Below are 23,096 nucleotides of genomic sequence, written 5' to 3' on the forward strand. Positions count from 1 at the left end.
GCGCTCCCCCCGCCCCGCGCCGGGTGCGGGGCAGCGGCGGAAGGGGGGGGGGTGGAGGGAGGATGGACGGAGGGTGGGGAGGGAGGGGGGCTCCGCGCCCCCCCGGGGCAGCCGGTGCGAGCCTTGCCCGAGCCCTGCCCTCCTGCTCCGTGTCCTGCCCTCCTGCTCCGTGTCCTGCCCTCCTGCTCCATGTCCTGCCCTCTTGCTCCACGTCCTCCCCGCTGCCTGAGCCCTGCTTCATCCCCCGCCCGACCCCCGGCCCCACTGCCAGATCTGCTGCCCCATCGCTGCCCCCCTGCTCCATCCCGTGCCTCATTTCCTGCCCCACCTGCACCATCCTGCTCCACTACCTGCCCCACTGCCAGACCCCTTGCTCTACCCTGCCTGGCCTCCTGCTCCACTGACAGATCTGTTGTCCCATCCCTGTTCCCCTGCTCCATCATCCCTTGTCCCACCTGCACCCTCCTGCTCCATCAACCTGCCCCACTGACTGATCCCCTGCTTGACCTCCTGCCCCACTGTCAGATCCCTGTCTTACCCCCGTCTGACCCTCTACCCTGTGTAGATCCCTGCTCTACTCCCTGTCCCCTGCCCTACTCTCTGCCCCCTGCCCTACCCCTGTGTCTGCCCCCTGTTCCTGCCCCATCCCCTGTGCCACCTGCACCTCCTGCCCCACAGCCTGGACTCCCTGTCCCACTGCCAGGGATCTCTGTCTTATCCCTGTGTGACCTCCTACCCCTGTTTTTTCCCCCCAGCTCCATCTCCTGCCCCATCTCTGTGCCTGGGGGTGAAGCTACACTGGCAGGTCTGGCTGGGACCTGCTCAGGGTTCCCCCGCCCCAGAGCCCACTCGAATCTCGGTTCCAACAACAAAAGCAATTAAACCAGCGTGCTAACGAGCCCTGTGCCCGGAGCCAACCACTCACAGGCTCGCTGACCACCACGGCCACCTCACCACAGCACAGGCAAGCACCCAGGCAGGAGGATTTGAGTTTTTCCCAGCTCCTCCCTGTGCTCAAGGAACATTTTCCGACGGGAGGCACAAAAGAAACGCAAGCAATTCTCCTATCACTCCGTGAATCCCCCAAAAGCAACCCCAAAGCACCACCCGGCCCCTCGGCTGCGGCGGCGGAGACGCTTCAGAGCCCGGAGAACAAAGTGCTGCTGCGGGGCCGGCCCGGCCAACACGTTAATCCCTCGGGATTACTGCAGTCTAGTCACGGCTCAGCCACTTACTCCGGGATGGTGACTTGGCCTCTCTTAATGAGATAACAGGATCCCACATCCCCGAGGGAACAGAGAGCTGCCACCCCTGCGCTCTGCCAGCACCCAGCCCTGCACCCAGCCCTGCACCCAGCCCTGCACCCAGCCAGCTCATCCCAGCCTTGGGGCAGCTTTTAGGGCCAGACCAGGTCGTGTTTTCCTCAGGTGGCTGTTAAAGCCCCTGCTGAGACTCCTGGGATGGAGGGGTGGATGGAGCACCGCACTGCTCGCCTCAGGGCTCGTGGCTCATGGTTTTTTTGCTGGACCAAATGTGTTTTGCTGGACCAGATGGCTTCAAGCAGCAGCCAAATTCCTCTGGGAGCAGAGTCTGGAGGCTGGGAACGAGCCTGGGGCAGTGCTCTCGGGGCAGGTGCATTTCCTGATGGCAGGTACCCACCCTTTGTGGGGGGGACCTGCCCCTGTTGGGGGACCTGCCCCCGTCACAGGGACCTGCCCCATCAAGGGGACGGGGTCTGTGCCCTTCCCCCACTGAAGCCCCTTGGCGAGTGATTCCCAGCCATCCCAGCCGTGTTCTCCACATGGAAAGTGAGAGCTTGGATCCTCGCTGTGCAGCCCAGCCCCCAGCCCAGTGTTCCCCCTGGTTTAAAGGGATCCTGGAATTAATTAATTCCCCCTTAGCTGGGTTTAGCATCACTCTGAACCCGATGCTGTGACTGCTGCTGCCCTGGGATGTCCTGCAGGGGCAGTCCAGAATTCCCAGGGCACCATCTCCAGAGGCACCAAGAAGCCAGGCCACTGCTTCCAGAGGCCACAGCCCTGCAATTAGCACTTGGCAATCAGGTACTAAAAGCTCATTTGCATGAAGAAACCTTCAGGCAGGTATGCAAATAACACAGCCAAAAACAAAGAGCATCCTCTGGACCAAAACCAGTCCCTCCCACACACACAGGATGGATGGGACTTTCCCTATGATGCCACCTGCATGAAAAATAGCCTGTAAAATAATATCCAGGATCCATCCTTTATCTCTAGTTGCTGTAATGCCATTGGAACACGCCATGCCAGGCTGCCCACCTCCCACCCACAGGCTCTGAGCTCCCAGCATCCCTCCTTAATCCCCCAAATTAAGTCAGCTCGTCATCATTAACCTTATTTTCCCAAATCAAGCTTTCAGAGCAGCTCTCCCTTGAACAAAGCACTCGGCTCAGGGGGGGAAGGTGGTTATTGTTGCCATGGAGGGGCTCCTGCAGACCCTGCAGAGCTGGGACATCCCAGTGTCTGAGGCCAGTTCCTCATGGATGAGCTGCCCCAACCAGCAAAGCCCAGAGTTTGGAGACCACCAGGAAGCACTTGGAACAAAAGCAGGGAACTCCAAATCCAGCTGGCTTCACAGCGTGGGAGGGGGCTTCAGTCAGGGGGCAAAAATAGAGCCAAGGCAGCTCTAGGAGAAAACAATTTTAGGAAGGTCCCCGGAGCAAAGGGAAACCACAATTCCCCACTGGCCAGCAAAGCTGGAAGCACCGAGCAGGGATAAAGCTCAGGAGGGGCTGGTGTGGCCTGTGAGGACACATCCCATCCAGGGATGCACTGTGGAAGGAATTTCCTTCTTGCTGTGGTTCACTGCACTGCTGTGAGGACACAGGGGTGAAGAGCCACTCCAGGCTCCACGGTGCTCCCAGGTTATTCCCAGGGGCTCCCGTGAAGAGCTGGGAATATACAGAGCATCCCACTTGGTGTGCAAACCCACACACTTCATCCCAGGCTCCAGCAACCCCCTCCAGGGCTGCATCCCATCCCAGAAATTTGGGATGAGCTTTCAGAGGCCCAGCCCTAGCAAGCCTCTCTGGAGTGAATGTGCTCCAGGTGGGATGGAGGGAATTAGGGGGATGCACTGATGGGGCTGCTGAACAACTACAGGGCATCACAGGCACTGCCTCCATTGGGGTAGGAAGGGACCTTTCCTGCAGGGAACAGCGAAGGCAAAGCAGGGGCTGCTCCCCTGGAGAACCAGGGAGGAGGCAGCCCCTCACTTCCCCTTGTCCCACGAGTGGCTTCATCCCCCTCTGGCTGATCCAGAGAGCTGGAGAGTTCCCTCCTCTCCCTCCAGCTGTCCTGAATCTCCTTGGGAACTTCACTCCAAGCCCCTTTTCTCCCCCCTGCCCCTCCATCCTCCTGCTCCATGACTCTCCTGCCAGATGCTGGCACAGTGCATGTGGTCGGGACCACGACGGATGAAGGAGGAAGAGACATCCATCATCTTCCCCACCCGCTGGAGGCTCTGCAAGCAGTTTTTAAACTCTGTTTCGGCAACTGCCTCCCATTAAAATGACAGAAATTAGGGTAAAATGTCTCGGCAAATGTGTCCTTTTGCCATCACAGCCCGGTGAGGCTCCTCGGAAACGCTCTCCCAGGCTTTGGCTTTTATTGCTTTTACATCCCTGACTTCTGCTGGAGCTCAGGGCAGGATGGAGTGGAAAACCTGGGCCGTGCTGCTCCAGGGAGCATTTACATGCCTCTCAAAGGTCTCCTTCCCTATTTTCCCCCTCCTTCTGTTCATTTTACCAGGTCTAAAAATACTCAGAAGCCTTTAAAACCCTCTTCCCCTGCAGCCGCCTCCCTCCTGGATGACTAATAATATCTGTTGCTCTCTCTTGATCTCTCTGTATTTCCCAAGTATTCCCCAAGGGAAGGAACCAAACTGGAGCTGTGCTCCCAACCCACCCCTGAGATCCACAGACTCCTAAATTTGTTTTCCTCAAGGAATGGCATTTTTTCCCAGCTTCTCGGGTGTAGGAGCAGTTTAAACCCACCTCCTCAGCTCACAGTAAATTACTCCTGCTCCATGGCTTAACTCTGCTCAGTGCTGCTGGAGCATCGTTCTGGTATGGGAGCTCCAGGATCCTGGGATTTTCGGAATAGCAGGTTCACTGGGAAAACCATCAGGCACTTAGAAAACTATTTATTGTCTGTTTTGCAGGTTTCAGCTCTTTCCAGCAGCTCTCCAGCCTTGGAGCACTCCCTTGGGGATGTGCTGTGGAGGCTGGATTAGGCTGGGTTTGATGTCTGGTCCTTGGAGTTGGATGAGCAGCACTGGCTGTGCAAGGAGCTTGGATTTTAGGAGAACAGGATGAATGCTGGGCATTGGGGGGGTATTTGGGATAGTGGGATTTGGAGGGAATCCCCACCTTGCTGTCACTGTTGGTGGCAATGGCTTTTTTTCCCACTAAACTGGGATGTTGGAACACTGTAACAGGGATCAGCTTTCCTGACCGATCCCCTGCACTGCTCCATGTCTTTCTGAAACAGAGCCAAGGCCTGTGCCAGGCACATTTCCCACTGCCAGCAGCACACCACAGATTAGTCAGGATCCAGGGATGGAGCAGCACTTGGCAGAAGCTGAAGGTGTGATGAGTTTCTCAGGACTCAGACTCTGCAGTACGGCCAAACCCCTTGGGGCTGATTCCACCTCATCACGATTTTCCACAGGGATCCAGCAACAACCAACCTTTGGAAATCCCTCACACTAACACTGGTGACGTAAAAAAAGTCCCCCAAACCATCATGGTCCTGCTGAACCAGCTGCTTTCTGCCCCAACCCTGTCCTGCACAGATGCAGATTTAAAAGGCATTTGGGTGCTGTGACACTTCTGGAAATCCCCCCTGCCCGGATAATGCCCAAATACCTTTGCAAATCTTGATTTAGGAAAAATATCCGCTCGGGAGCGGTGCTTAAAAAGCTCAAGGCCACTTTCAAATCCTTGTAATGCTGCAGTTTCCTGGGCATGTGAAAGCGAGAGGAAAAAGCAGATCAGGCTGAAGCAGGCACGGGGCCAGGGCTGGCGGCCGTGCCCAGGGCTGTGCTGGCACAGAGAGGGCGGGAGCAGGCAGGAGGAGGCAAGAGTGGGCAGGAGGAGGCAGAAAGAGGCAGGAGCAGCCACGAGCAGGCAGAAGGAGGCAGGAGTGGGCAGAAGGAGAGGCAGGCAGGAGAAGGCAGAAAGAAGCAGGAGCAGCCAGGAGTAGGCAGGAGTAGGCAGAAGCAGGCAGGAGCAGGCAGAGGAAGGCAGGAGTGGGCAGGAGTAGCCAGGAGCAGGCAGGAGGAGGCAGAAGGAGGCAGAGGCAGGCAGGAGAAGGCAGGAGCGGGGAGAAGTAGGCAGGAGCAAGCAGGAGGAGGCAGAAGGAGGCAGGAGCAAGCAGGAGGAGGCAGAAGGAGGCAGAGGCAGGCAGGAGAAGGCAGGGGTGGGCATGAGCAGGGAGGAGCAGGCAGGAGGAGGCAGGATTAGCCAAGGGGTTATTTCAGTGCTGAGCTCCCCCAGCTCCTCACCATGACTGGCCCAGCTGGGAGAGGAGCAGCCCCTCCACATGGCCCCGAGCAGGGGATCCATGAAGGGCTCCCAGGGCTCAGCACATGATCCCTGTGGGACACAGGGGTGTGGGTGAAACCGGCACCGCTGCCAGCCCGGGCTGTGGGCAGGGAGCCCAGCTCCATTATCCCCCTGCCTTTACAGGAAGCAGCTTGGTTGTGTTGTCAATATACAGATTTTCTTTAAAACAATCAAAAAGCAAACGCCGGGTCCACGGTGCCGCGATCGACCCTTTGGTATTTTTAGCTGCCGGTTCAATCCATCCCTGTCAGTGTAACAGCAACCACAGAGCCCCGTGGAACACGGCTCAGCGGGGCTGCTCCAAGGTGAGCACAGCTCAGGGAGCAGCAAGGCAATGCCAAAGGGATTAAAAATGCAAGAGGGAAAGAGAGAGGCGGGATAAGCAGCATCCCCTCCCCTCGCTGCTTCAGCCTCCTGCCAGGTAAATCCTCCCATCCAAACCTGGAGCAGTAAAGCTCCTCTTCTCCACCTAGGAAGTCATAGAAAGGGTGAGACTGAGCTGAGTGGTGCAGTGGATGGGCTGGAGGGAAGGGAGGGCATCCAGAGGGAGCTGGACAGGCTGGAGCAGTGGGTACATGGGAACCTCATGAGGTCCAACCAGGCCAAGGGCAAGGCCATGGACCTGGGTCAGGACAATCCCTGATACCAGCCCAGGCTGGGCAGGTCTGTGAGGCCACCAGAGGTCTGTGAGGATAAACACTCCCAGCATCTCTCTCCATCCATGGGGCCATTTACCCCCATCAAAGGCTCCCAAATTTGTCCTTTTCCACTTGCAGCCCCTCCATACCCTGGATCCACTGTTTCTGTAGTGATTCAGGGGATTCCACCACCAGTGATTCAGTAGATGGTTGATGGATGGATAGATGAGGGTGGAGATGGATGAATGGATGGATGGATGGAGGGGTGGATGGATGGATGGATGGAGGGGTGGATAAAGGGATGGAGAGCACCCTTTGGAGAAGGACTGGGGGATTCTGGTGGGTGACAAATGGGATGTGACCCAGCCATGTGCACTGGCAGCCCAGAAAGCCAAGTGTCTCCTGAGACCCCCCTGGAGCTGCCTCCAGCTCTGGGATCCTGGTACAGGACAATGGGGTTAAAATGAAGGTGGGATCAGGTTGGACATGGGGAAGAAATGTCAGACCAGGAGGGTGGTGAGGGGCTGGCACAGGTGAATCATGGCAGTGGGATGTAACCCTGCCCACCTAACCTCAGCCAATATCCACATGGACACTTGCTCAGCACTGCAGGTGTCCCGTGTCCCCTGCAGCCCCATCCATACTTCCAGGTTATCTGGGAATCCTCCTGTGATCCCCAGGCTGGCTCTTCCTCTGCACACACACAATGCAGGGCTGCAGTGTTGCTTCCTCCCTGTCAGCCTCGCTGACACCACCGAGACAAGGAAACCACCCAGGAGGAGGAAACAGGGTCAGCAAAGGTCACAGCCACACTGTGAACCCTCAGCTGGGCTCATCCTGCTGCTCCCTGGGCTGACAGGGGCCAGAGCTCTGCTGACACCCAGCTCCTTGCAAGCCCCAGAGGTCACAGGGATCAATGGCCTCAGCATCTTTCTCCATCTGTGGGGCCACTGACCCCCATAAACAGCCCCCAAATTCGTCCCCCCTTCTCTACTTGCAGCCCCTCCATATCTGGATCAGTGTCACCAGTGACTCAGAAGATGGTTGATAAGTCAGGGAATCCTAGAAATCCTAGTATGGTTTGGGTTTGAAGGGCCATCCAGTTCCACCCCAAGGGACACCTTCCACTAGCCCAGGTTGCTCCAAGCCTCGTCCAGCCTGGCTTTGAACACTTCCAGGGATGGGGCAGCCACAGCTTCTCTGGGCAACCTGTGCCAGGGCCTCCCCACCCTCACAGGGAAGAATTTCTCCCTAATATCCAATCCAAACCTACTCTCTTTCAGTTTGAAGCCATAAAACACGTCTCCACCCCTTTCCTTTTGAAGGTCTCAGATTTTGCCCTGGAGACTTTCACAAATGGGGAGCTGAGGCTTCACGTGGAGCACAGTGCCAAAATACCTTCACCATTTGCTCCCAGGTGCCTTCCTCCCTTTCCCAAAGCACAGGGAGCCCTGTTCCTTCTGGAACCTCCAAACCTCTTAGGTGATCCTTGAATTGCCCCATTTGAGGAATCACTTTAGTTATCTGCTTTTGTTTGCTCCTTGAATGGAGACCACAGATCTTGGCAATGCCACGTGTAATGCTCAGCTCAGTGCCCAGCCAAGGCATCTGTAACCACCTCCCAGGACCTTCCCACGCCTTCTCCTGAGCTTTATTTCCACACAAAGCCAGACAGGGGGGCAGGGAGCTGTGTGGATGCTCCAGTACAGGCACACACACCTCAGCACCCAGCCCAAAAGTGAACAGCTCTGGCACAGCCGTGCAATGAAGGGGCAACAAACTCTCTTGAGGTGAAACCACCGGATACAATAGGTTGGGAACTGCCACAGGACATGTTTTCCCTGTGGCCAGACCCCATCCCATGGGGCCAGGCCCCATCCCATGGGGCCAGACCCTGCCTGGAGCCTGAGCAGCAGTGCTGGGGCCGCCGAGGGAAGTGGATGCTGTGCCTGCCTCCTGATGGGCAGTGGCTGAGGTATTAATAGGAAATAGGCAACATATTTGCAGCCTGGGGACAATTTCCAGCCCAGGGACAGTTTCCAGCCTGGAGTATGTTCAGATTTAAGCTCCACATGGTCACAGGGAGAGGTCGGAGAGAAGTGGGCGATGCCAGCTCGAAGCATTGCTGCCTCCTCCCAGTGCTCCCAGAGGCTTGTCTGCTTGCTTTGGGGTCAGAGGTCACTTCCCAGCTCTCCAATCCCCGACCCTGACTGCCAAGCCCCCTGTCCACCTCCCTGTCTCCCAAGGAGCCACTTTCCAGAAGGGCTGTGGAGCCCTGGGCTCTGGAGAGCTGAAGGTTTGCCAAGGGGCAGAGGGTTGGCCTTGCTCCCAGCAGACCTGGTGGGATCAAGGAGCCCAGTTCAGTCCAGGGGCAAAGTGTTGGACCAAATGGATGTTCAAACGTCACAGATTCCCTGCTCAGCATCCCCTCACATGCATCAGTGCCAGGATGATCCCCTGTGGGTGAACCCCAAGGGCTGGAGCCCCTCTGCTCTGGAGCCAGGCTGGGAGAGCTGGGGGGGTTCACCTGGAGAAGAGAAGGCTCCAGGGACACCTGAGAGCCCCTTCCAGGGCCTAAAGGGGCTCCAGGAGAGCTGGAGAGGGACTTGGGATAAAGGGATGGAGGGACAGGACAAGGGGGAATGGCTTCAAACTGCCAGAGGGCAGGGTTGGATGGGATATTGGGAAGGAATTGTTGGCTGTGAGGGTGGGGAGGCCCTGGCACAGGTTGCCCAGAGAAGCTGTGGCTGCCCCATCCCTGGAAGTGTCCAAGGCCAGGTTGGATGGGGCTTGGAGCAACCTGGGCTGGTGGAAGGTGTCCCTGCCCATGGCAGGGGGTGGAACTGGATGAGCTTTAAGGTCCCTTCCATCCTAAACCATTCTGGGATTCTATGATACGGGGGTTCAAGCTCTCGTTGTGCTCTTTTAACAGTCCCAGCGGGCCACATCCCCGTGTCTGACACCTCTCCTGTGCCTGTGGCTGCTCCCGCTGCAGGTGATGCTCCCACAAAGAGCTCCCTGACTCTGCTGGGCTCAGAGCCCCTGGCACTCCGCCTGCCCACGGGGTGTGGGGAGCGCCCGGGGAGCCGGCAGGGCTGGAGCGGGATCTCCACCGGGACCGGGGTGGAGCCCGAGGTGGAAAAAACCCGGGAGCATAAAGGAAACTGTGTTTCATGTGTTGTCGCTGCCTGGCTGAGCTGAGCGACCAGGGGCCGAATCGCCGGCACGATTCCGTGCAACGGGCTGAGAGATCCCTTCCCGAGACCTAAATATTTGTTTTTCCTCTTTTTCCTTGTGTGGAAACAAACGCTCCCGGCGGGAGCGCTGCCAACACGCCCTTGGGCTCACCCAGCCCGAGGAGAAGGGCTGCACTGTCCTGCTCCTGCCGGGGGGAACCCAGAGCCTAAACCCGGTGGAAAACATGCCTGTGTCTCCTGGAAGGATGGGGAAAATGGAGGAGAGGCACTTGGAATAGGTAGAGGCTGCAAGAGGCAGGTCTGTCAGGAGCCCCTCTGGCGGCAGGAGATGCCCAAGCGTTGGGAGCTGCTGTTTCCCCGTGGAATGGGGGGCATCCCCCACGTGTGATGCCACAGGAATAGGGGCTGGGCTTGGGGTGTCAGGGGGCTGAACCTGCCACAATTCCACAGGGCAGAGGGAAAGGCAGCCCTGGGATTTCCACGGTGCTTCAGGAAATCGGAGGGTTTAATCTGAGAGGGAAATCTCTGCTCTCCACAACAAATCCCAGCCTGTGGAGCACACACAATGCTATTGCTGCCAACCACCCGATGCTGGGTGTGTGCCACTGTCAGAGAGGCACATGGGACACCAAAACAGGAGGAATCAGCTCCAAGAGACACTAAACACACCCAATTTCCTTCTTCTCCAGCAATTCAGCAGCTGTCAGACACTGCCAGGCTAGCCCAGCACAGGGGATCCTGGTCCTTGTGGTCCTCACCACCCCTGGGGCATCCTCCTGCCAGGGATAAGCTGTGCTGGGAGGTGACAGGGTTGGGTGGAGTGACACAGGGACAACGCTCCTGTGAGAGCTGGCAGGTGACAACCATCCTCTGGGACACAAAAGCCACAGGAATCAGAGTATCCTGGGTGAAGCTCATGGATGGCTGAGCCAGGCGCCAGCCCGAGGACTGTGGGAGCTGCACCCAGAGCTTCTGTGGAGAAAAATCTCCACGTTCCAATGGCATTCAGGGAATCAGGACTATTTTTTAAATGATTTTTGGATAAACAGCAAAAAATGGGCTAGAAATCTGCTGTTTGATATTGCCAGAAACAAACCAGAGAGCACCGAGCACGGTCCCTGTGCCAAAACCCAGTGAGGCACAGAGAAACAAATCCATGTGAGGAGAATCCCTGGGAATTTGCACGATGCTGTTTCCTGCAGGAAGAGCATTTTGCCCCCAGGCACCGGGAATACAGGCAGGGAGAAGCAAACATCCAGGTACAGGAGCACCCAGGCTGTGGGAGCACCCAGGGATGCTTTGTGGTGCTGCAGAAGGAGCTGAGCATCTCCTTATCCTCCAGGGCTGGGAAAGATGGAAATACCCAGGGGAAGAAGCAGCAGGAACTCTCACCATGGCTACACACACTGCTCATGGGATGTTGCTTCTTTCCCCAAGCAGCAATCACAGCTCTTCTTGCTGCAGAGGGAAAGAAACAATCCCTTGGAGGTGCTGGGATTGGGTATCCACAATTTGCTTGTTATCAGAAGAAAGGAGCTCACAGAGTTCACCCCACCCAACAGAGATTACAGTTCTTGGCATTCCCACAATGTGAAAAATCTCTCTCCCCTGCTGATGGGAAGAGAAGCTGGACTGCAGCTGCTCCCAGAGTTGGTGAACGCAGCAGAAAGGGAGAAAAAAGGGTTAAAATAATAACAGATGGAACAGGGACACCCTGGCTAATTGTCATTTCCATGCAATGGCTGATTAGAAGAATTGGTTCAGATTTGATCCCAGATTTCTTTTTCCCAGGTATGGCCCATTCCCAGCTCACACAGGCACAGGGTGCTGGTGCACACATGTGGATCCATGAGGGCCAACTGACAAGTGGCAGCAGGGACCCCAAATGGTCCTGTGCCACAAAAACTCTCAGAAGGGGAGACTGCAGCCAGGGTATGCCCCCAAATGGTATCCAAGTGTTAAGGGATTAATGGAGAAGTCTTGAGGTGACACAGTTAATTATACCCCGCTCCCATGGGAGAGAGGAGCCGACCCTGGGATACTGTGGATGCTGTGCCAGGGCAGCTCTGCCCATGTGTCCCTGCCCCCTCTTGGCACCTCAGCCAAAATCCCAGATAATTTTAAGGGGCTGGAAACCACAGGTCTTGTCCAACAATTCCTCCTCTTCTCTTTGCTCCAGTTTATCTCTGTGGTCGTCAAAGCTTCGCTTCCCTCCCCGTGGGTAGAAATTGAGGAATATTTAGTCTGAGCTCTTTGCCCACCACCCAGAAGCTTTGGCAGGTACCTGGTTGCTCCTCCACCCCTCAGACATTAATAATTCCTGCACCTTTGGCTGGCACTCCGGGTGCTCTCCCACCAAACCAGCCGTGCCAAGGGGTGAAATCTGGGGGCTACGGAACACCCAGGCAGGGCTGACAGACCCCATTCCCTGGGAAAACCATCCTGAGGAGGCTCAGCAGCTGGTGTGAGGGCACTGGGAATAAGGCAAAGGAGAAAGAAGACCCAATGTGGACGGAAAAAATGCAGGAGATGGTTCCCAGCTCAGCGCCTGCGGCAATGGGGCTCTTCAAATTTGGACATCTCAGCTAAAAAAATAATCAATGTGGAATGCAGGGAAAGAACAGCCCTATTTCGAGCTGCGACTCCTCCCTGTGTGCTTGGCCTCCCAGACGACTCAGAAACTCAAGGCACTTCTTCCTGAGCTATAAAAAGAGCTGGAGTGGGACTGCAAGAGCTGGGAAGACAAACAAGGGAGTAGCGTGTCCTCCTGCTGAGGGCAGGAGAGGGGTGAAACCAGGAGAAGGTCTTGCTCAACCCACCTTTGGAGGTGCCCCCAGGGAGGGAGGGCGGGCTGGCAGGAATTCCAGGCTGGATCCCACCCACTGAAATGTTGGCTGTGCAGTGTCCCAGGGCATCCCACCAACTCCCAACACCTCCTGTGTGAGGAGGTGAAGGTCCAGGATCCACCCCACCCATCACCCCAACACAAGCCTGTGCTTGGGGGGCTCACCACAGGTACCACGGAGAGCAGGGACAGGGCACGGAGGGTCCCCCAGGATCACGGGGAGGAAGGAGCCTCACCAAAAAGCAGCTCCCCATTCCCAGGCTGGTGAAAGGATTAACAGCCTCACCCAACACCTCCTCCACACATCCCAGCAGGACACGATGGACTGGGCGAGTTCCAGGGGACCATAAAATTCAGCAGGCTCAGGAATACCCACCTTTGCCCTCTCCAGACAAGTATTTACCTCAGTGGAAGCAGCCAAACCTTGCTGACTGTCGGAACATTTTGTTCCCGTTTGTGAAGTGCACAAAACATTCCTGGCTGGAAAAACACCACCAGGTCACAGACTGGGAATGGCTCCACCAGGAGAGATGAGTTATTCAATGGTTTCATTGACTTAGTGCAGAAGGTGCATCTCTTCTGGGGGAGCCATTCCCACCTACACTGACTTCTTCAACACCGAGGAAGTCAAAGTCTTGCCTTGCCTCCACTTCAGTGTCGCCTTGAGGCCTTGGAAAATCTCCACACACACAACTGGTGCTGTGGGACTTTCCTCCTGAGCAGTTCCAAGGGTTGAGCTGGACTGGGTGGTCCACAAGGAGCAACCTGAAGATGGCAGGCTTGGTGACACAGCTCAGGCCAAAAAGAAAAACTGACAGGACAAGGCGACATCTCCTCAAGCTGCTCCAGGGGAGGGTCAGGTTCGACATCAGGAGGAATTTCTTCACAGAAAGGGTGTTCAGGCACTGGAAGGGGCTGCCCAGGGAGGTGGTGGAGTGCCCATCCCTGGAAGTGTCCAAGGAAGGACTGGATGTGGCACTCGGTGCTCTGGGTGGTGATCGGTCACAGGCTGGACTCGATGATCTTGGAGGTCTTTCCCGATCCAAATGATCCTGTGATTCTGCAGTGCCCATGGATCAGCAAGCACAATGTGACCTGCTGCCAAGCCCATGGAGAGGCTGGAGTGCTGATCCCTGCTTTATTCAGTGGGATGCAGAGGTTGCATTTAGCCCACACCTGGACGAACAGTGGCTTCCCCAGGATCAGCTTGGGGATCTGAGGGTCACATCTGGCTTGTGCAGAAGATGCCAATTGCTGTGTGCAACAATTCCCAGAGCCCTCTGTGCCCAGATGCCTGATCCTGGAGGAAGGAGTCCCTGCCCATGGCAGGGGGCTGGGACTAGATGAACTTTAAAGGTCCTCCAGGCTAAACCCACTGTTTAAAACACCCTCTCAGCACACGGAGCTGCCTCTTGTCACCGGAGAATTTCAATCTCTTCTTTGGTGGGACATTTCTCCAGCTTGCCAAGCCTCACATCAATGGGGAGCAGGTCTGAGGGTTGGCTGCAGTCCTGGTTGGTGGTGTGGCATGAGGATGGGCTCAGCTTTGTGGGGCTGCTGCAGCCTCTGGCCCTGGCCATGGCTTCCAACAACATCTTCAGGCCAGCACAGAGGGTGCTTTTACACAATCCCAGTCCCCACCACAGGCTGGTCTGGGTGTGTCCATCAGCTGTGTCCTGGAGCCTGTGTCCTCCACGAACCTCAGCACTCACTCACTGATCCCCTCCTGCCCCTTGGCCATGCTGGTTTGGTGCTCCCACCAGCAGGTGCCTTTGTATCCTCTGTTTCCACCAACGCACCATTCCGGTGGCTGGAAAAGTTGTGGCCTGTGGAATCAGGCAGCTCCAGAGCTCCTCCAGCTTTATTCATCTCCTAGGGAGGTTGCCAGGCCTGGTTTGATGACTCGGTCATGAAACTCAGGTAGTGAGGGGGACCAGGTTGCCCAAATGTGCCATAGTTGAGTCTTGAGCTGGAGAAGACCCTTTGTACTTGGCTGTGGAGCAAACTAACAAAACCCTGCTGAGCTGTGGATGTTTTATTCCAGGACTTCCATAATTTAGATGCTATTTTTACCTAGTCTGACTGGTGGCCAGCTCCATGTGATGACAATAAATCCCAATTTAACGCCATCAGCCTGTGCCCTTCCCGGGCGGGTGTTTGGTCCTGCCACCCCAAGTGCTGACCCAAAGGCTGGTGGCAGCTGGGTTTCTGTTCCCAGGGGCTTTCCAGTGGTCCAGCATTCCCTGCCTGGATTTCTCTGACCTTCACCTCTTTGCCAAGTGACCCGAGTCCTGCTGGGGCAGCACAGCTCCTCGGCCCTCACTGCTGTGCCAGTGGAGGGCACGTCAAATGCTCTCCATGCAGGCAAGAGGGAGAAACAGCTTCTCTCACCAGGGCCAGACTGGAGATCTGCTGCTTATTGTTATAATTTGTCTGTTTTATTGGAATAAAAGACGGATGAGAGCAGCTCAACGCTCTGGAGAGAGCACATGGCATTGTGGTTTATTTTAATTAGCACATGCTTGCTGGAAAATCGTGTTTTCCAGTCATCGTGTTCACATGGAAGTGAACAGGAATACAGGGTTTTGTAATGATGTTGCAAGGTGCTCATGCCAGAACACCAGGGACACCCAGGAATTGTCCCTCCTCCTCCTGAGAGCCCAGAAAATGGGATGTAATGAGTGTGGAGACCTCAGCAGTCGTGGTACACTGGGACTCTTAAAAGAGCACAGGGAAAGTTTGAACTCACACAGCACAGAATCCCAGAAAAAATCATAGAATCCTAGAAATCCCAGAATGGCTTGGGTTTGAAGGGACCTTAAAGTTCATCCAATTCCAACCACCCTGCCATGGGCAGGGACACCTCCCACTAGCCCAGGTTGCTCCAAGCTCTGGGCTTGGACACTTCCAGGGATGGGGCAGCCACAGCTTCCCTGGGCAACCTGTGCCAGGGCCTCCCCACCCTCCCAGGGGAGAATTTCTTCCCAATATCCCATCTATCCCTGCTCTCTGGCAGTTTGAAGCCATTCCCCCTTGTCCTGTCCCTCCATCCTTGTCCCCAGTCCCTCTCCAGCTCTCCTGGAGCCCCTTTAGGCCCTGGAAGGGGCTCTCAGGTCTCCCTGGAGCCTTCTTTTCTCCAAGTGATCCTCCCCATCTCTCCCAGCCTGGCTACAGAGCAAAGGGGCTCCAGCCCTGGGAGCATCTTTGTGGCCTCCTCTGGACTTGCTCTGAACTTCCACCTCTGGAAGTGTCCAAGGCCAGGTTGGATGGGGCTTGGAGCAACCTGGGCTAGTGGAAGGTGTCCCTGCCCATGGCAGGGGGTGGCACGAGATGACCTTAAAAGGCCCCTTCCAACTGAACCCACTCTGTGAGTCCATAATAAAGTACTAAATGTCTGTATATGCCTTTGAGAAAACAAGTGAGAAATAATTCCCCTCTAGCCTGTGGAGCTGGGATCACTTTCCCTGCCCTGCAATTAGCCCGGAACACACACAATGTATAATTAGTCTCTCTGTGGGCTGGGACTTGCACATCCGGGCTCAAACACCGGCTGTGCTCCTGCTCCCGCTGCCACCCGGGGAACAGCCTGTCCCCAGGAAGTTTCCTCACTTGGTGACTGTGCAAAATCAATCAGCCAAGCTGGTGGCAGGGCTGAGGGCCAGGATCCAGCCCTTCCTCCAGCCCTGGGCTGCTGTGGGACCGGGTTCAGAGGGGCCGGAGCCAGCGGTGGGCGATGGGGTGAGGGTGGGCACTGAATTTGTGTCCTGGGGCTTGTGCTGCAGTGCCATGTGCCAGATGGTGCCAGACAGGACGAGGGTGGGCACGGAATTTGGGTGCCATGGGCCGAGTGGTGCCGGAGCAGGCGATGCTCAGCCCGGCCCGTGTCGCACCCACGGGATGAGGCACCAGCAGCTGCAACGGGCACCTTCTCCTCATCCTTGGTTTCTCAATCTTCAGGCAAAATTGTCCCTCCGACACCTCCAGCCCCTGTCCAAAGGTATTTTCCCCCGGGAGGGCAAAGCTGGGATGTGCCACCCTCTCCTCGTGGCAGGTGCCCACATCCTAATGTCCCTTCCCCACTGTTTTCCCTGGGCTCAGGGGTCACGGCCGGTGCTGGTGGAGGGGATCACACTCACTGCAGAGTCCTCTCATTGGGAATTTGTTAAAACCCCCTGCCTTCCTGGCTGTTTCTCCCCAAATTTTCAGGAGGATGGAGTTAAACAGGATGAATTTCAGGGAGAGCCCCCCCTGCACCCTCAGCACAGGACACTCGGTGGGCAGCACGTGCCAAGCAAGGGGCAAAGGGGTTTTGGGGCAGCAACACCCCCATCATCCCTGTCTTCCCACTCAGCCTCTGGTGTGACTCAAGACAAGGTCCCCCCTTGTCACTTGGTGGTCCAAAACCATCACATTCCCAGCTGGACCAGCCCCAAACTTATTCAGCATCAAACCTATTCGCCCTCCTGAGGCTCAGCCGCTCCTGGAGTCCATCCCCACATTAAAAATCTCAGCTATTTCTGCATCTATCTAAAAAAAAACCCCAAACCCCTCCACCCCAGCTTGCACTAACGAGAAAAGCAGCCCCCAATCTGGTACAAGACAAATTATTTTCTTTCCCTGGGGATGGAAACAAGTTCCTAAGAGGGACTCGCTGAAAAGACACGAGATGACTCATTTCTTCAGCGCCGAAGCTGCACTCAACCCCCAGCACCTCTAATTCCCATCAAAAGCCAGGAGACCGAAAGCACGGGGGGGGGGGTTCACACAGCACAAAGCCCAGGAGCTCCTTTTCCTGGAGATGAAAGAGCCATGAATTAATCCCCTGTATCACCTACTCCCCCAGGATGGGCTCAGCTGCCTCCAGCCCTCGCTCCCCGCAGCCAGGAGCTATTTTTTCCCGTTCTCGCCAGTGTCAATATGTTTCTTTAAATATCTTTTTGGAGAGGCTGTATATATATAGCCCCACTCTGGTGCTTTGAAAGGAGCCTCATTTCCTGTGTAAGAACTGAAGTTCTTGGCAAAAGCTGCCTCAGGCTGCAGCATCCGAACCACAAGAATTGTTTTTTTTTCAGTAGTAAAATGGTATTTCCTCCACGACTGAGAGCTGGACTGAGCTGGGTCAGGTCTGAAACCAGCGGGGCTGCTGTGGGTGGGACATACAGGGCCATATTCCCAATGATATAAATGACAGGAGAAAGGGATTAATTGCATTAGTGGGCCTGCAAAGATGCCTGGAAATGGCACAGCCCATGGCAGGGACAGGATGGGCACAAAGCTGATTTTAACCTGCACTTGGCTGTGAGAAAGTTTGGTTCTCACATGAAAAGGATTTATTAACCAATATCAGGGCAGGAAAAAGAAATCCATTTCACCTGCACCTGATACTTTTTCTCCTTCTTTTGCATCGTCTCTCGGTTCCTGACTTTTGAGAGGGCTCCTCCAGCAGCAAAGCAGGATGGAAAACAGCTTTGCAGTCCCTGAGGGATTGCTCACGAATACCCAGGACCTTAAAAACCATCAGAGGGGAGATGTAGCACCAGCTGTGCCCTGCCAGGAACGTGTCACACCTTCCCACCAGGAATTCCTGAGCTGGAGGATCTGACACCTCCAGCACCACCTCGGGGACTCTGATGGCAGGAGTGGGGATGCAGCCAGAACAACAATCACCTTCTGCTGCAAATATGTCTTTCCAGGGACATTTCTGAGTCATAAATGGCTTTTATTGCTGCACACAGTCCTAAGGACTCAGCGTGAAAATGTGCCAGAGCTGGTGGTGGCTGTGGCAGCCCAAGTGTTCCCTGATTTCCTTTGCTTCTCCATGACTTTCCCAGAAGCAGCCAAAGAGGCTGAAGTGCAAGTTTTTTAGATTTTCTGCAGGAATTTTAAAGAAGTGTCTTCTCCCAGAGCTCACACCATGAGGACAGATCACCCTTGGGACTGTCCCCGTGGCACAGGGACGTGCTGGGCACGCAGCCACATCTCCTGGCACAAAGCCCCAGCAGCCACGAGCTCTGGGGGACAAACATGGAATTTCTGTCCCCTTCCACAACCCCAGGCACTGTCTGCACGTCATGTCCTCCTCCCTGGGACCTCTGGACAGGGCACTGCAGTGGTGTGGGACAAGATGGATCCTGATGGAGCACGGCCGGGCACTGGAGCAGCGCCTGGGTCAGGGGAGACAGGGAGAGTTGTGCTGGTGGCTCTGCAGCCCAGGAGATGACAACACACCACCACAACGTGCTGCTTCCCTTCCACCCCGAAGCCACAGGGGTGGGGACAAGGACTGGAGCTCAGTGCACTCCAAGGGCACTTCCCTCATCTTCGCTGTCCAAGCACTTCGGCCTCTCTCCAGTTTCACCAAAGAGGGAAAGGGATGAGCAGGAACAGCTGAGCTGGGCAGGAAGGAGACCTTCCCACCCCTCCAGCTTTCCAGGGGCCAGCTGGTGCTTGGGAATGCCACACAGCACCTTTGGGAATATGCAATTCCACCTGCACTGATGCCTTGCTGGCCACGTCCCAGCTGGGAATGAAGGGAAATATCCCATGGCAGCCCAAAACAGGAGGGAAGGAGCAGCACAGCCTGGGAGCATCCTCTCTGTCCTGCTGAAGTCCTTCATCCTTCTGACTCCATTTTGACCTTCAAGACCTCGGCTCATCTAACATCTGGTCTTTGCCAACCAGCCAAGCCCAGAAGGAATTCCTCTCCTTGGCACCATCGTGGCACAAGGATGTCTGCTGGGGGCAACTGCAGTGAGGAAAGAGGAGGGACAGCCAAGGAGGGAAGATCCCAATGCCCCAACCTAAACAAGGAAGATCTTCCTTACAGAGCTCCAACACCAGGACATGCCCCTCAATCCAGCCAGGAGAACTTGGAGGGGATGCAAACATCAGACACCACAGGAAATAAAAATATTTATCTTAAAATATGGCAGAATTTTCACTTTTGGTGGGTTTTCTCCTCCCTCGGAGACCTTTGCTCTGCCCAAAGAGTTACTGGATCATGGCTGGGGCGATGAGTGGTGGTGAATCATCAGAAAAAAGGGGGACAGTTGTTGCAACACTCGTCCCCTCATGGCAGGGCTGGACCCTGAACTGCAGGATTTGGTGTCCCTGTTGCTCAACTTCCCATGAAAACTGCCGGCATTGATGGGAAAGGACAAGGGGAGCCCCTGAGTGTGTCCACAGCTCTCCCTGAGCTGCTCCCACCCAGGAGGCAGCAAGGACAGCACCACAGGGACACCACGGTGGGACATGTCCTCAGGGTTCTCCCATTTGCATTCCCAGGAAAACTGAGACACTTGACCAGCTGGGGGAGAAGAAAAGAAGCCACCAGGAAATTTATTCCCATTTGTCCCCAACAGATGGATGTTGTCAGGGCAGAGACGTCGTGCAACGTGACGTCCACCATGGAAAGTCCCACCACCACGGAAGGTCTCACCACTTTGGGAACATCCCTCCACCTTGGGAGGTCTCACCACCTTGGGAACATCCCTCCACCTTGGGAGGTCTCACCACCTTGGGAACATCCCTCCACCTTGGGAACATCCCACCACCAGAGCTTCCCACCACCACAGAAGCATCCCACCATCACGGAAGCTTACCACCACCACCAGAGCTTCCCATCACCATGGAAGCATCACAGCACCATGGAACCATCCCACCATCATGGAAGCATCTCACCACCTTGGGAACATCCCACCACCTTGGGAACATCCCATCACCAGAGCTTCCCATCACCATGGAAGCTTCCCACCACTATGGAACCACCTCACCACCAGAGTTTCCCACCACCTTGGAAGCTTCCCACCACCACAAGAGCATCCCACCACCATGGAACCATCCCACCACCATGGAAGCGTTTCCACCACCACAATGTCCCACTGCCATAAGAGCATCCCACCACCACAACCTCCTTGGAAACATGCCACCACCAGAGCTTCCCAACACCACGAGAGCTTCCCACCACCACACGAGTGTCCCACTACCGGAACATTCCACCACCATAAGAGCATCCAACCACCACAGTGTCCCACCACCACCAGAGCTTCTCACCACCACACCTCACCTCACCACTACTGGGGTGTCCCACCACCACCCGAGCTTTGTAGGGTGCTCACACCCCATAAATCGGGTGTTCCCAACCCAAGCAAGTGTTCCTCAGGCTCCCCAAAAGTCCCCTTGGACTCAGTTTCTGCCTGTTTGGGCTGTTTTAGCCCAAAATAGGCTTTGTGGTTTGGAGTGGAGGAGGGAAGGAGTCTGTACACGCAGAAACACGGGTAAAAAATCTTCATTTTAAAGCCATTTAACAGCTGAAACTTTTCTTAGGAAAAGTCACTTTCGAAAAGAAAAAAACCCAAACCCACAAAGTTGCTCTAAAAAAACCTCTGAAAGAAGAAGTTGGACAAAAGCTGGATGACCAAGACCTAAGGGGTGCCTGGCAAGTTCCCTAAACTGGAGAGAAAGAGAGAATTACCCAAAAACAAGGGGGGGGGATAAAAAATGGAGCGAGAAAGGGAATTGCATGGAGCTGAAGCAGAGAAGAAGGAAAAGCCAGGCAGGGACACGCTGATTAGTCTGGGAATCTGATGGGGAAGATGAAATTCAGCTCGTGGGGATGTGGGGAGAGGTGGTGGGGGCCCAGTTCAGCCCTTCCCAGGGAGCAGCAGCTCTTGGGAAACCCATGGGAACTCCAGACATCTCATGGCTGATCCAAGGAGCTGGAAGGCTCCATGTGCAAACCAGTCCCACTTCAGCACTCTGGATAAATAATGGATTTCTGAGGTAACCTGAGCAGAGCCCTGTGAGTGATCCCTGTCCAGCCTCACACCCTGCTGGGTTTTCTTCCTGCAAAACCCCCTCAGAGCCGATCCTTGGGCTTTAGTTTCATCCCCCATGTGCTGTTCCCACTCTGGGCTCATCCAGGTCTGATCCCACTGGTCCTGCCTCAGTTTCCCTTCCTCTCCCACCAGTACTTTCCATCCCTGGACACGGAGCAGGGCTGAGGTGTCCCCGTCTCCTCCTGCTGCCATCCCTCCCTCTCCACCCTCCCCAAGCTTTGTCCAGGCTTCCCAGCATGTCCTTTCCCCAACCCATCACTTTTTCCCCCCAAAGCACCCCTGCTGCCCCCCCAGCTCTGCTGCCACCTTCCCCTCCCTGTGGGACACCTAAAACCTGGGTGATGAGTGGGAAGGCCCCATCTGGACACTCTGGATGCTGCTGAGGAGCAAACTCCATCTGCTTTTCAACACATTGGTTCCTCTTCCTGGGAGCCACACACAGGGACAGCCCCTGTCCGCTGCCCCCGAGTGGCACCAGAGCTCTCTGGGAGGACCCAGCGGGGTGTGGCAGATCCCACTGGTCACAGAGCCACTCCACGTCCCCACAGCCAGCGGACACAGAGGCTGTGTGTCCCCAGGGCGGCTCCAAGGACAGGGTGGCACCGGCCTGGGCACAATGCCCGGCTGTGGCTGGGCTCAGCGTCCCCACCCCGGTGTCCAGGCCAGCGGGTGAGTGTCCCCAGCACCGCTGGTGGGGACTCTGGGCTGAGCAGCCTCTGCTGGGCTGGGGGTCCATCCCCGCGATGTCCCCAGGCTGCCCCGGGCTCAGCCACAGCATCCCGAGAGTTCCCGTCGCTGTCCCGCCATGGTGACCCACTGCCCCCCTGATGGGCGGGGCCGGGCGGCCACACCCACCCCGCCAATCTGCAGCCACCTGAGGCAGCCACGCCCACCGGAGCCCACCCAGCTCACCTGGGAGGGACACGCCCACTCACAGAAGCTCCACCCCCTTCCCAAAACTATGCCCAGTTGTGCCAACACCTGGGTTACCTGGCAGGTAACCCAAGCTGGCCCCGCCCCCTGCTCACCTGGGCTGGCTCCGCCCACTCCGATAAGCCGCGCCCACCTGTGATAACTCCGCCCACTCGGCCAAGCCCCGCCCCTTGAGCAAACTTAAGGTACCTGTCAGGCCACGCCCTTGAACACAGACCACGCCCCCTCTCCAGCCACGCCCCCTGGAGCTTCACCACGCACCCCCCGCCCGTCCGCATCCCCCGCCCCGCCCGCACCTGGGCGCGCTCGAAGCTCTCCCGCTCCGCCTCCAGGCCGCCGCCGCCGCCCGCCCGCCGGCTCAGCACTTTGGGCAGCGGGTTGGCCACCTGCTTCATGGTGCTGCTCACGCGGTCCATGGCGGCCCCGGCCCCGCCGCCGCCCCGGCCCCGCTCCGCGCCGCCGCTGCGCGGGCTCCGCGCCATTGGCCCGCCCACCTGCCACTCACCGCGGGGCACGCCCCCACCGGCACCTCCCGCGCCCCGCCGGTCCCGCCCATCGCCCCGCCTCCTGACTATCATTGGTGAGTTGCGCTGCCACTCAGGAGGGGCCACGGGCACTCTCCAAGCTCATTGGTGCAGCTGGACGCCACTCAATGCCAGGTCCCGCCCCTCTGAGAGCGCTCCGCCCTCCGCCCCGCCTATATTGCTTAAACGGCTGTGGCCACGCCCCCGCGCCGTTCCCTTCTATGATTGGTCCTTGTGCCTGCCGCTCGCCCCGCGCGGCCCCGCCCCTGCCCCGCCCGTGCGCGGCGCCCCCTGGCGGCGGTGGGCGGGGGCTCTGAGGGGCCGCTCGGTACCGGCCCGGCCCGGACGGGCCGGGGTGGACCGGGATGATCGGGACGGGCTCGGCCGGGCCCAGGACACCCCCGCGGAGTTCTTCGGGCACAGGGGGTTCGGGAGCCGCTGCCGAAGGGCTCTGAGCCGCGGCTGAGCCCTCCGGGTCCGCAGGCCGTGGGGGGTCCCACAGGCCGTGCATGCGGCC

At 56.8% G+C, this 23,096-nt stretch overlaps 1 protein-coding gene across 1 annotated transcript in view; it reads right to left on the bottom strand.

Moving 5' to 3' along the window:
* The window catches only part of HIP1 (huntingtin interacting protein 1), a 45,887-nt gene extending 23,414 nt beyond the window's left edge, over positions 1–22,473 (bottom strand). Inside the window, exon 1 of the mRNA XM_017824029.1 lies at positions 22,352–22,473. Within this exon, the coding sequence (XP_017679518.1) occupies positions 22,352–22,471 (120 nt within the window). The 5' untranslated portion in view covers positions 22,472–22,473. The remainder of the gene's footprint in view (positions 1–22,351) is intronic.
* Between the last annotated feature and the right edge of the window lie 623 nt (positions 22,474–23,096).

This window comes from Lepidothrix coronata, unplaced genomic scaffold (genome assembly GCF_001604755.1).
Source record: "Lepidothrix coronata isolate B3197 unplaced genomic scaffold, Lepidothrix_coronata-1.0 Scaffold108, whole genome shotgun sequence".
Classification (NCBI taxonomy): Eukaryota; Metazoa; Chordata; class Aves; order Passeriformes; family Pipridae; genus Lepidothrix; species Lepidothrix coronata.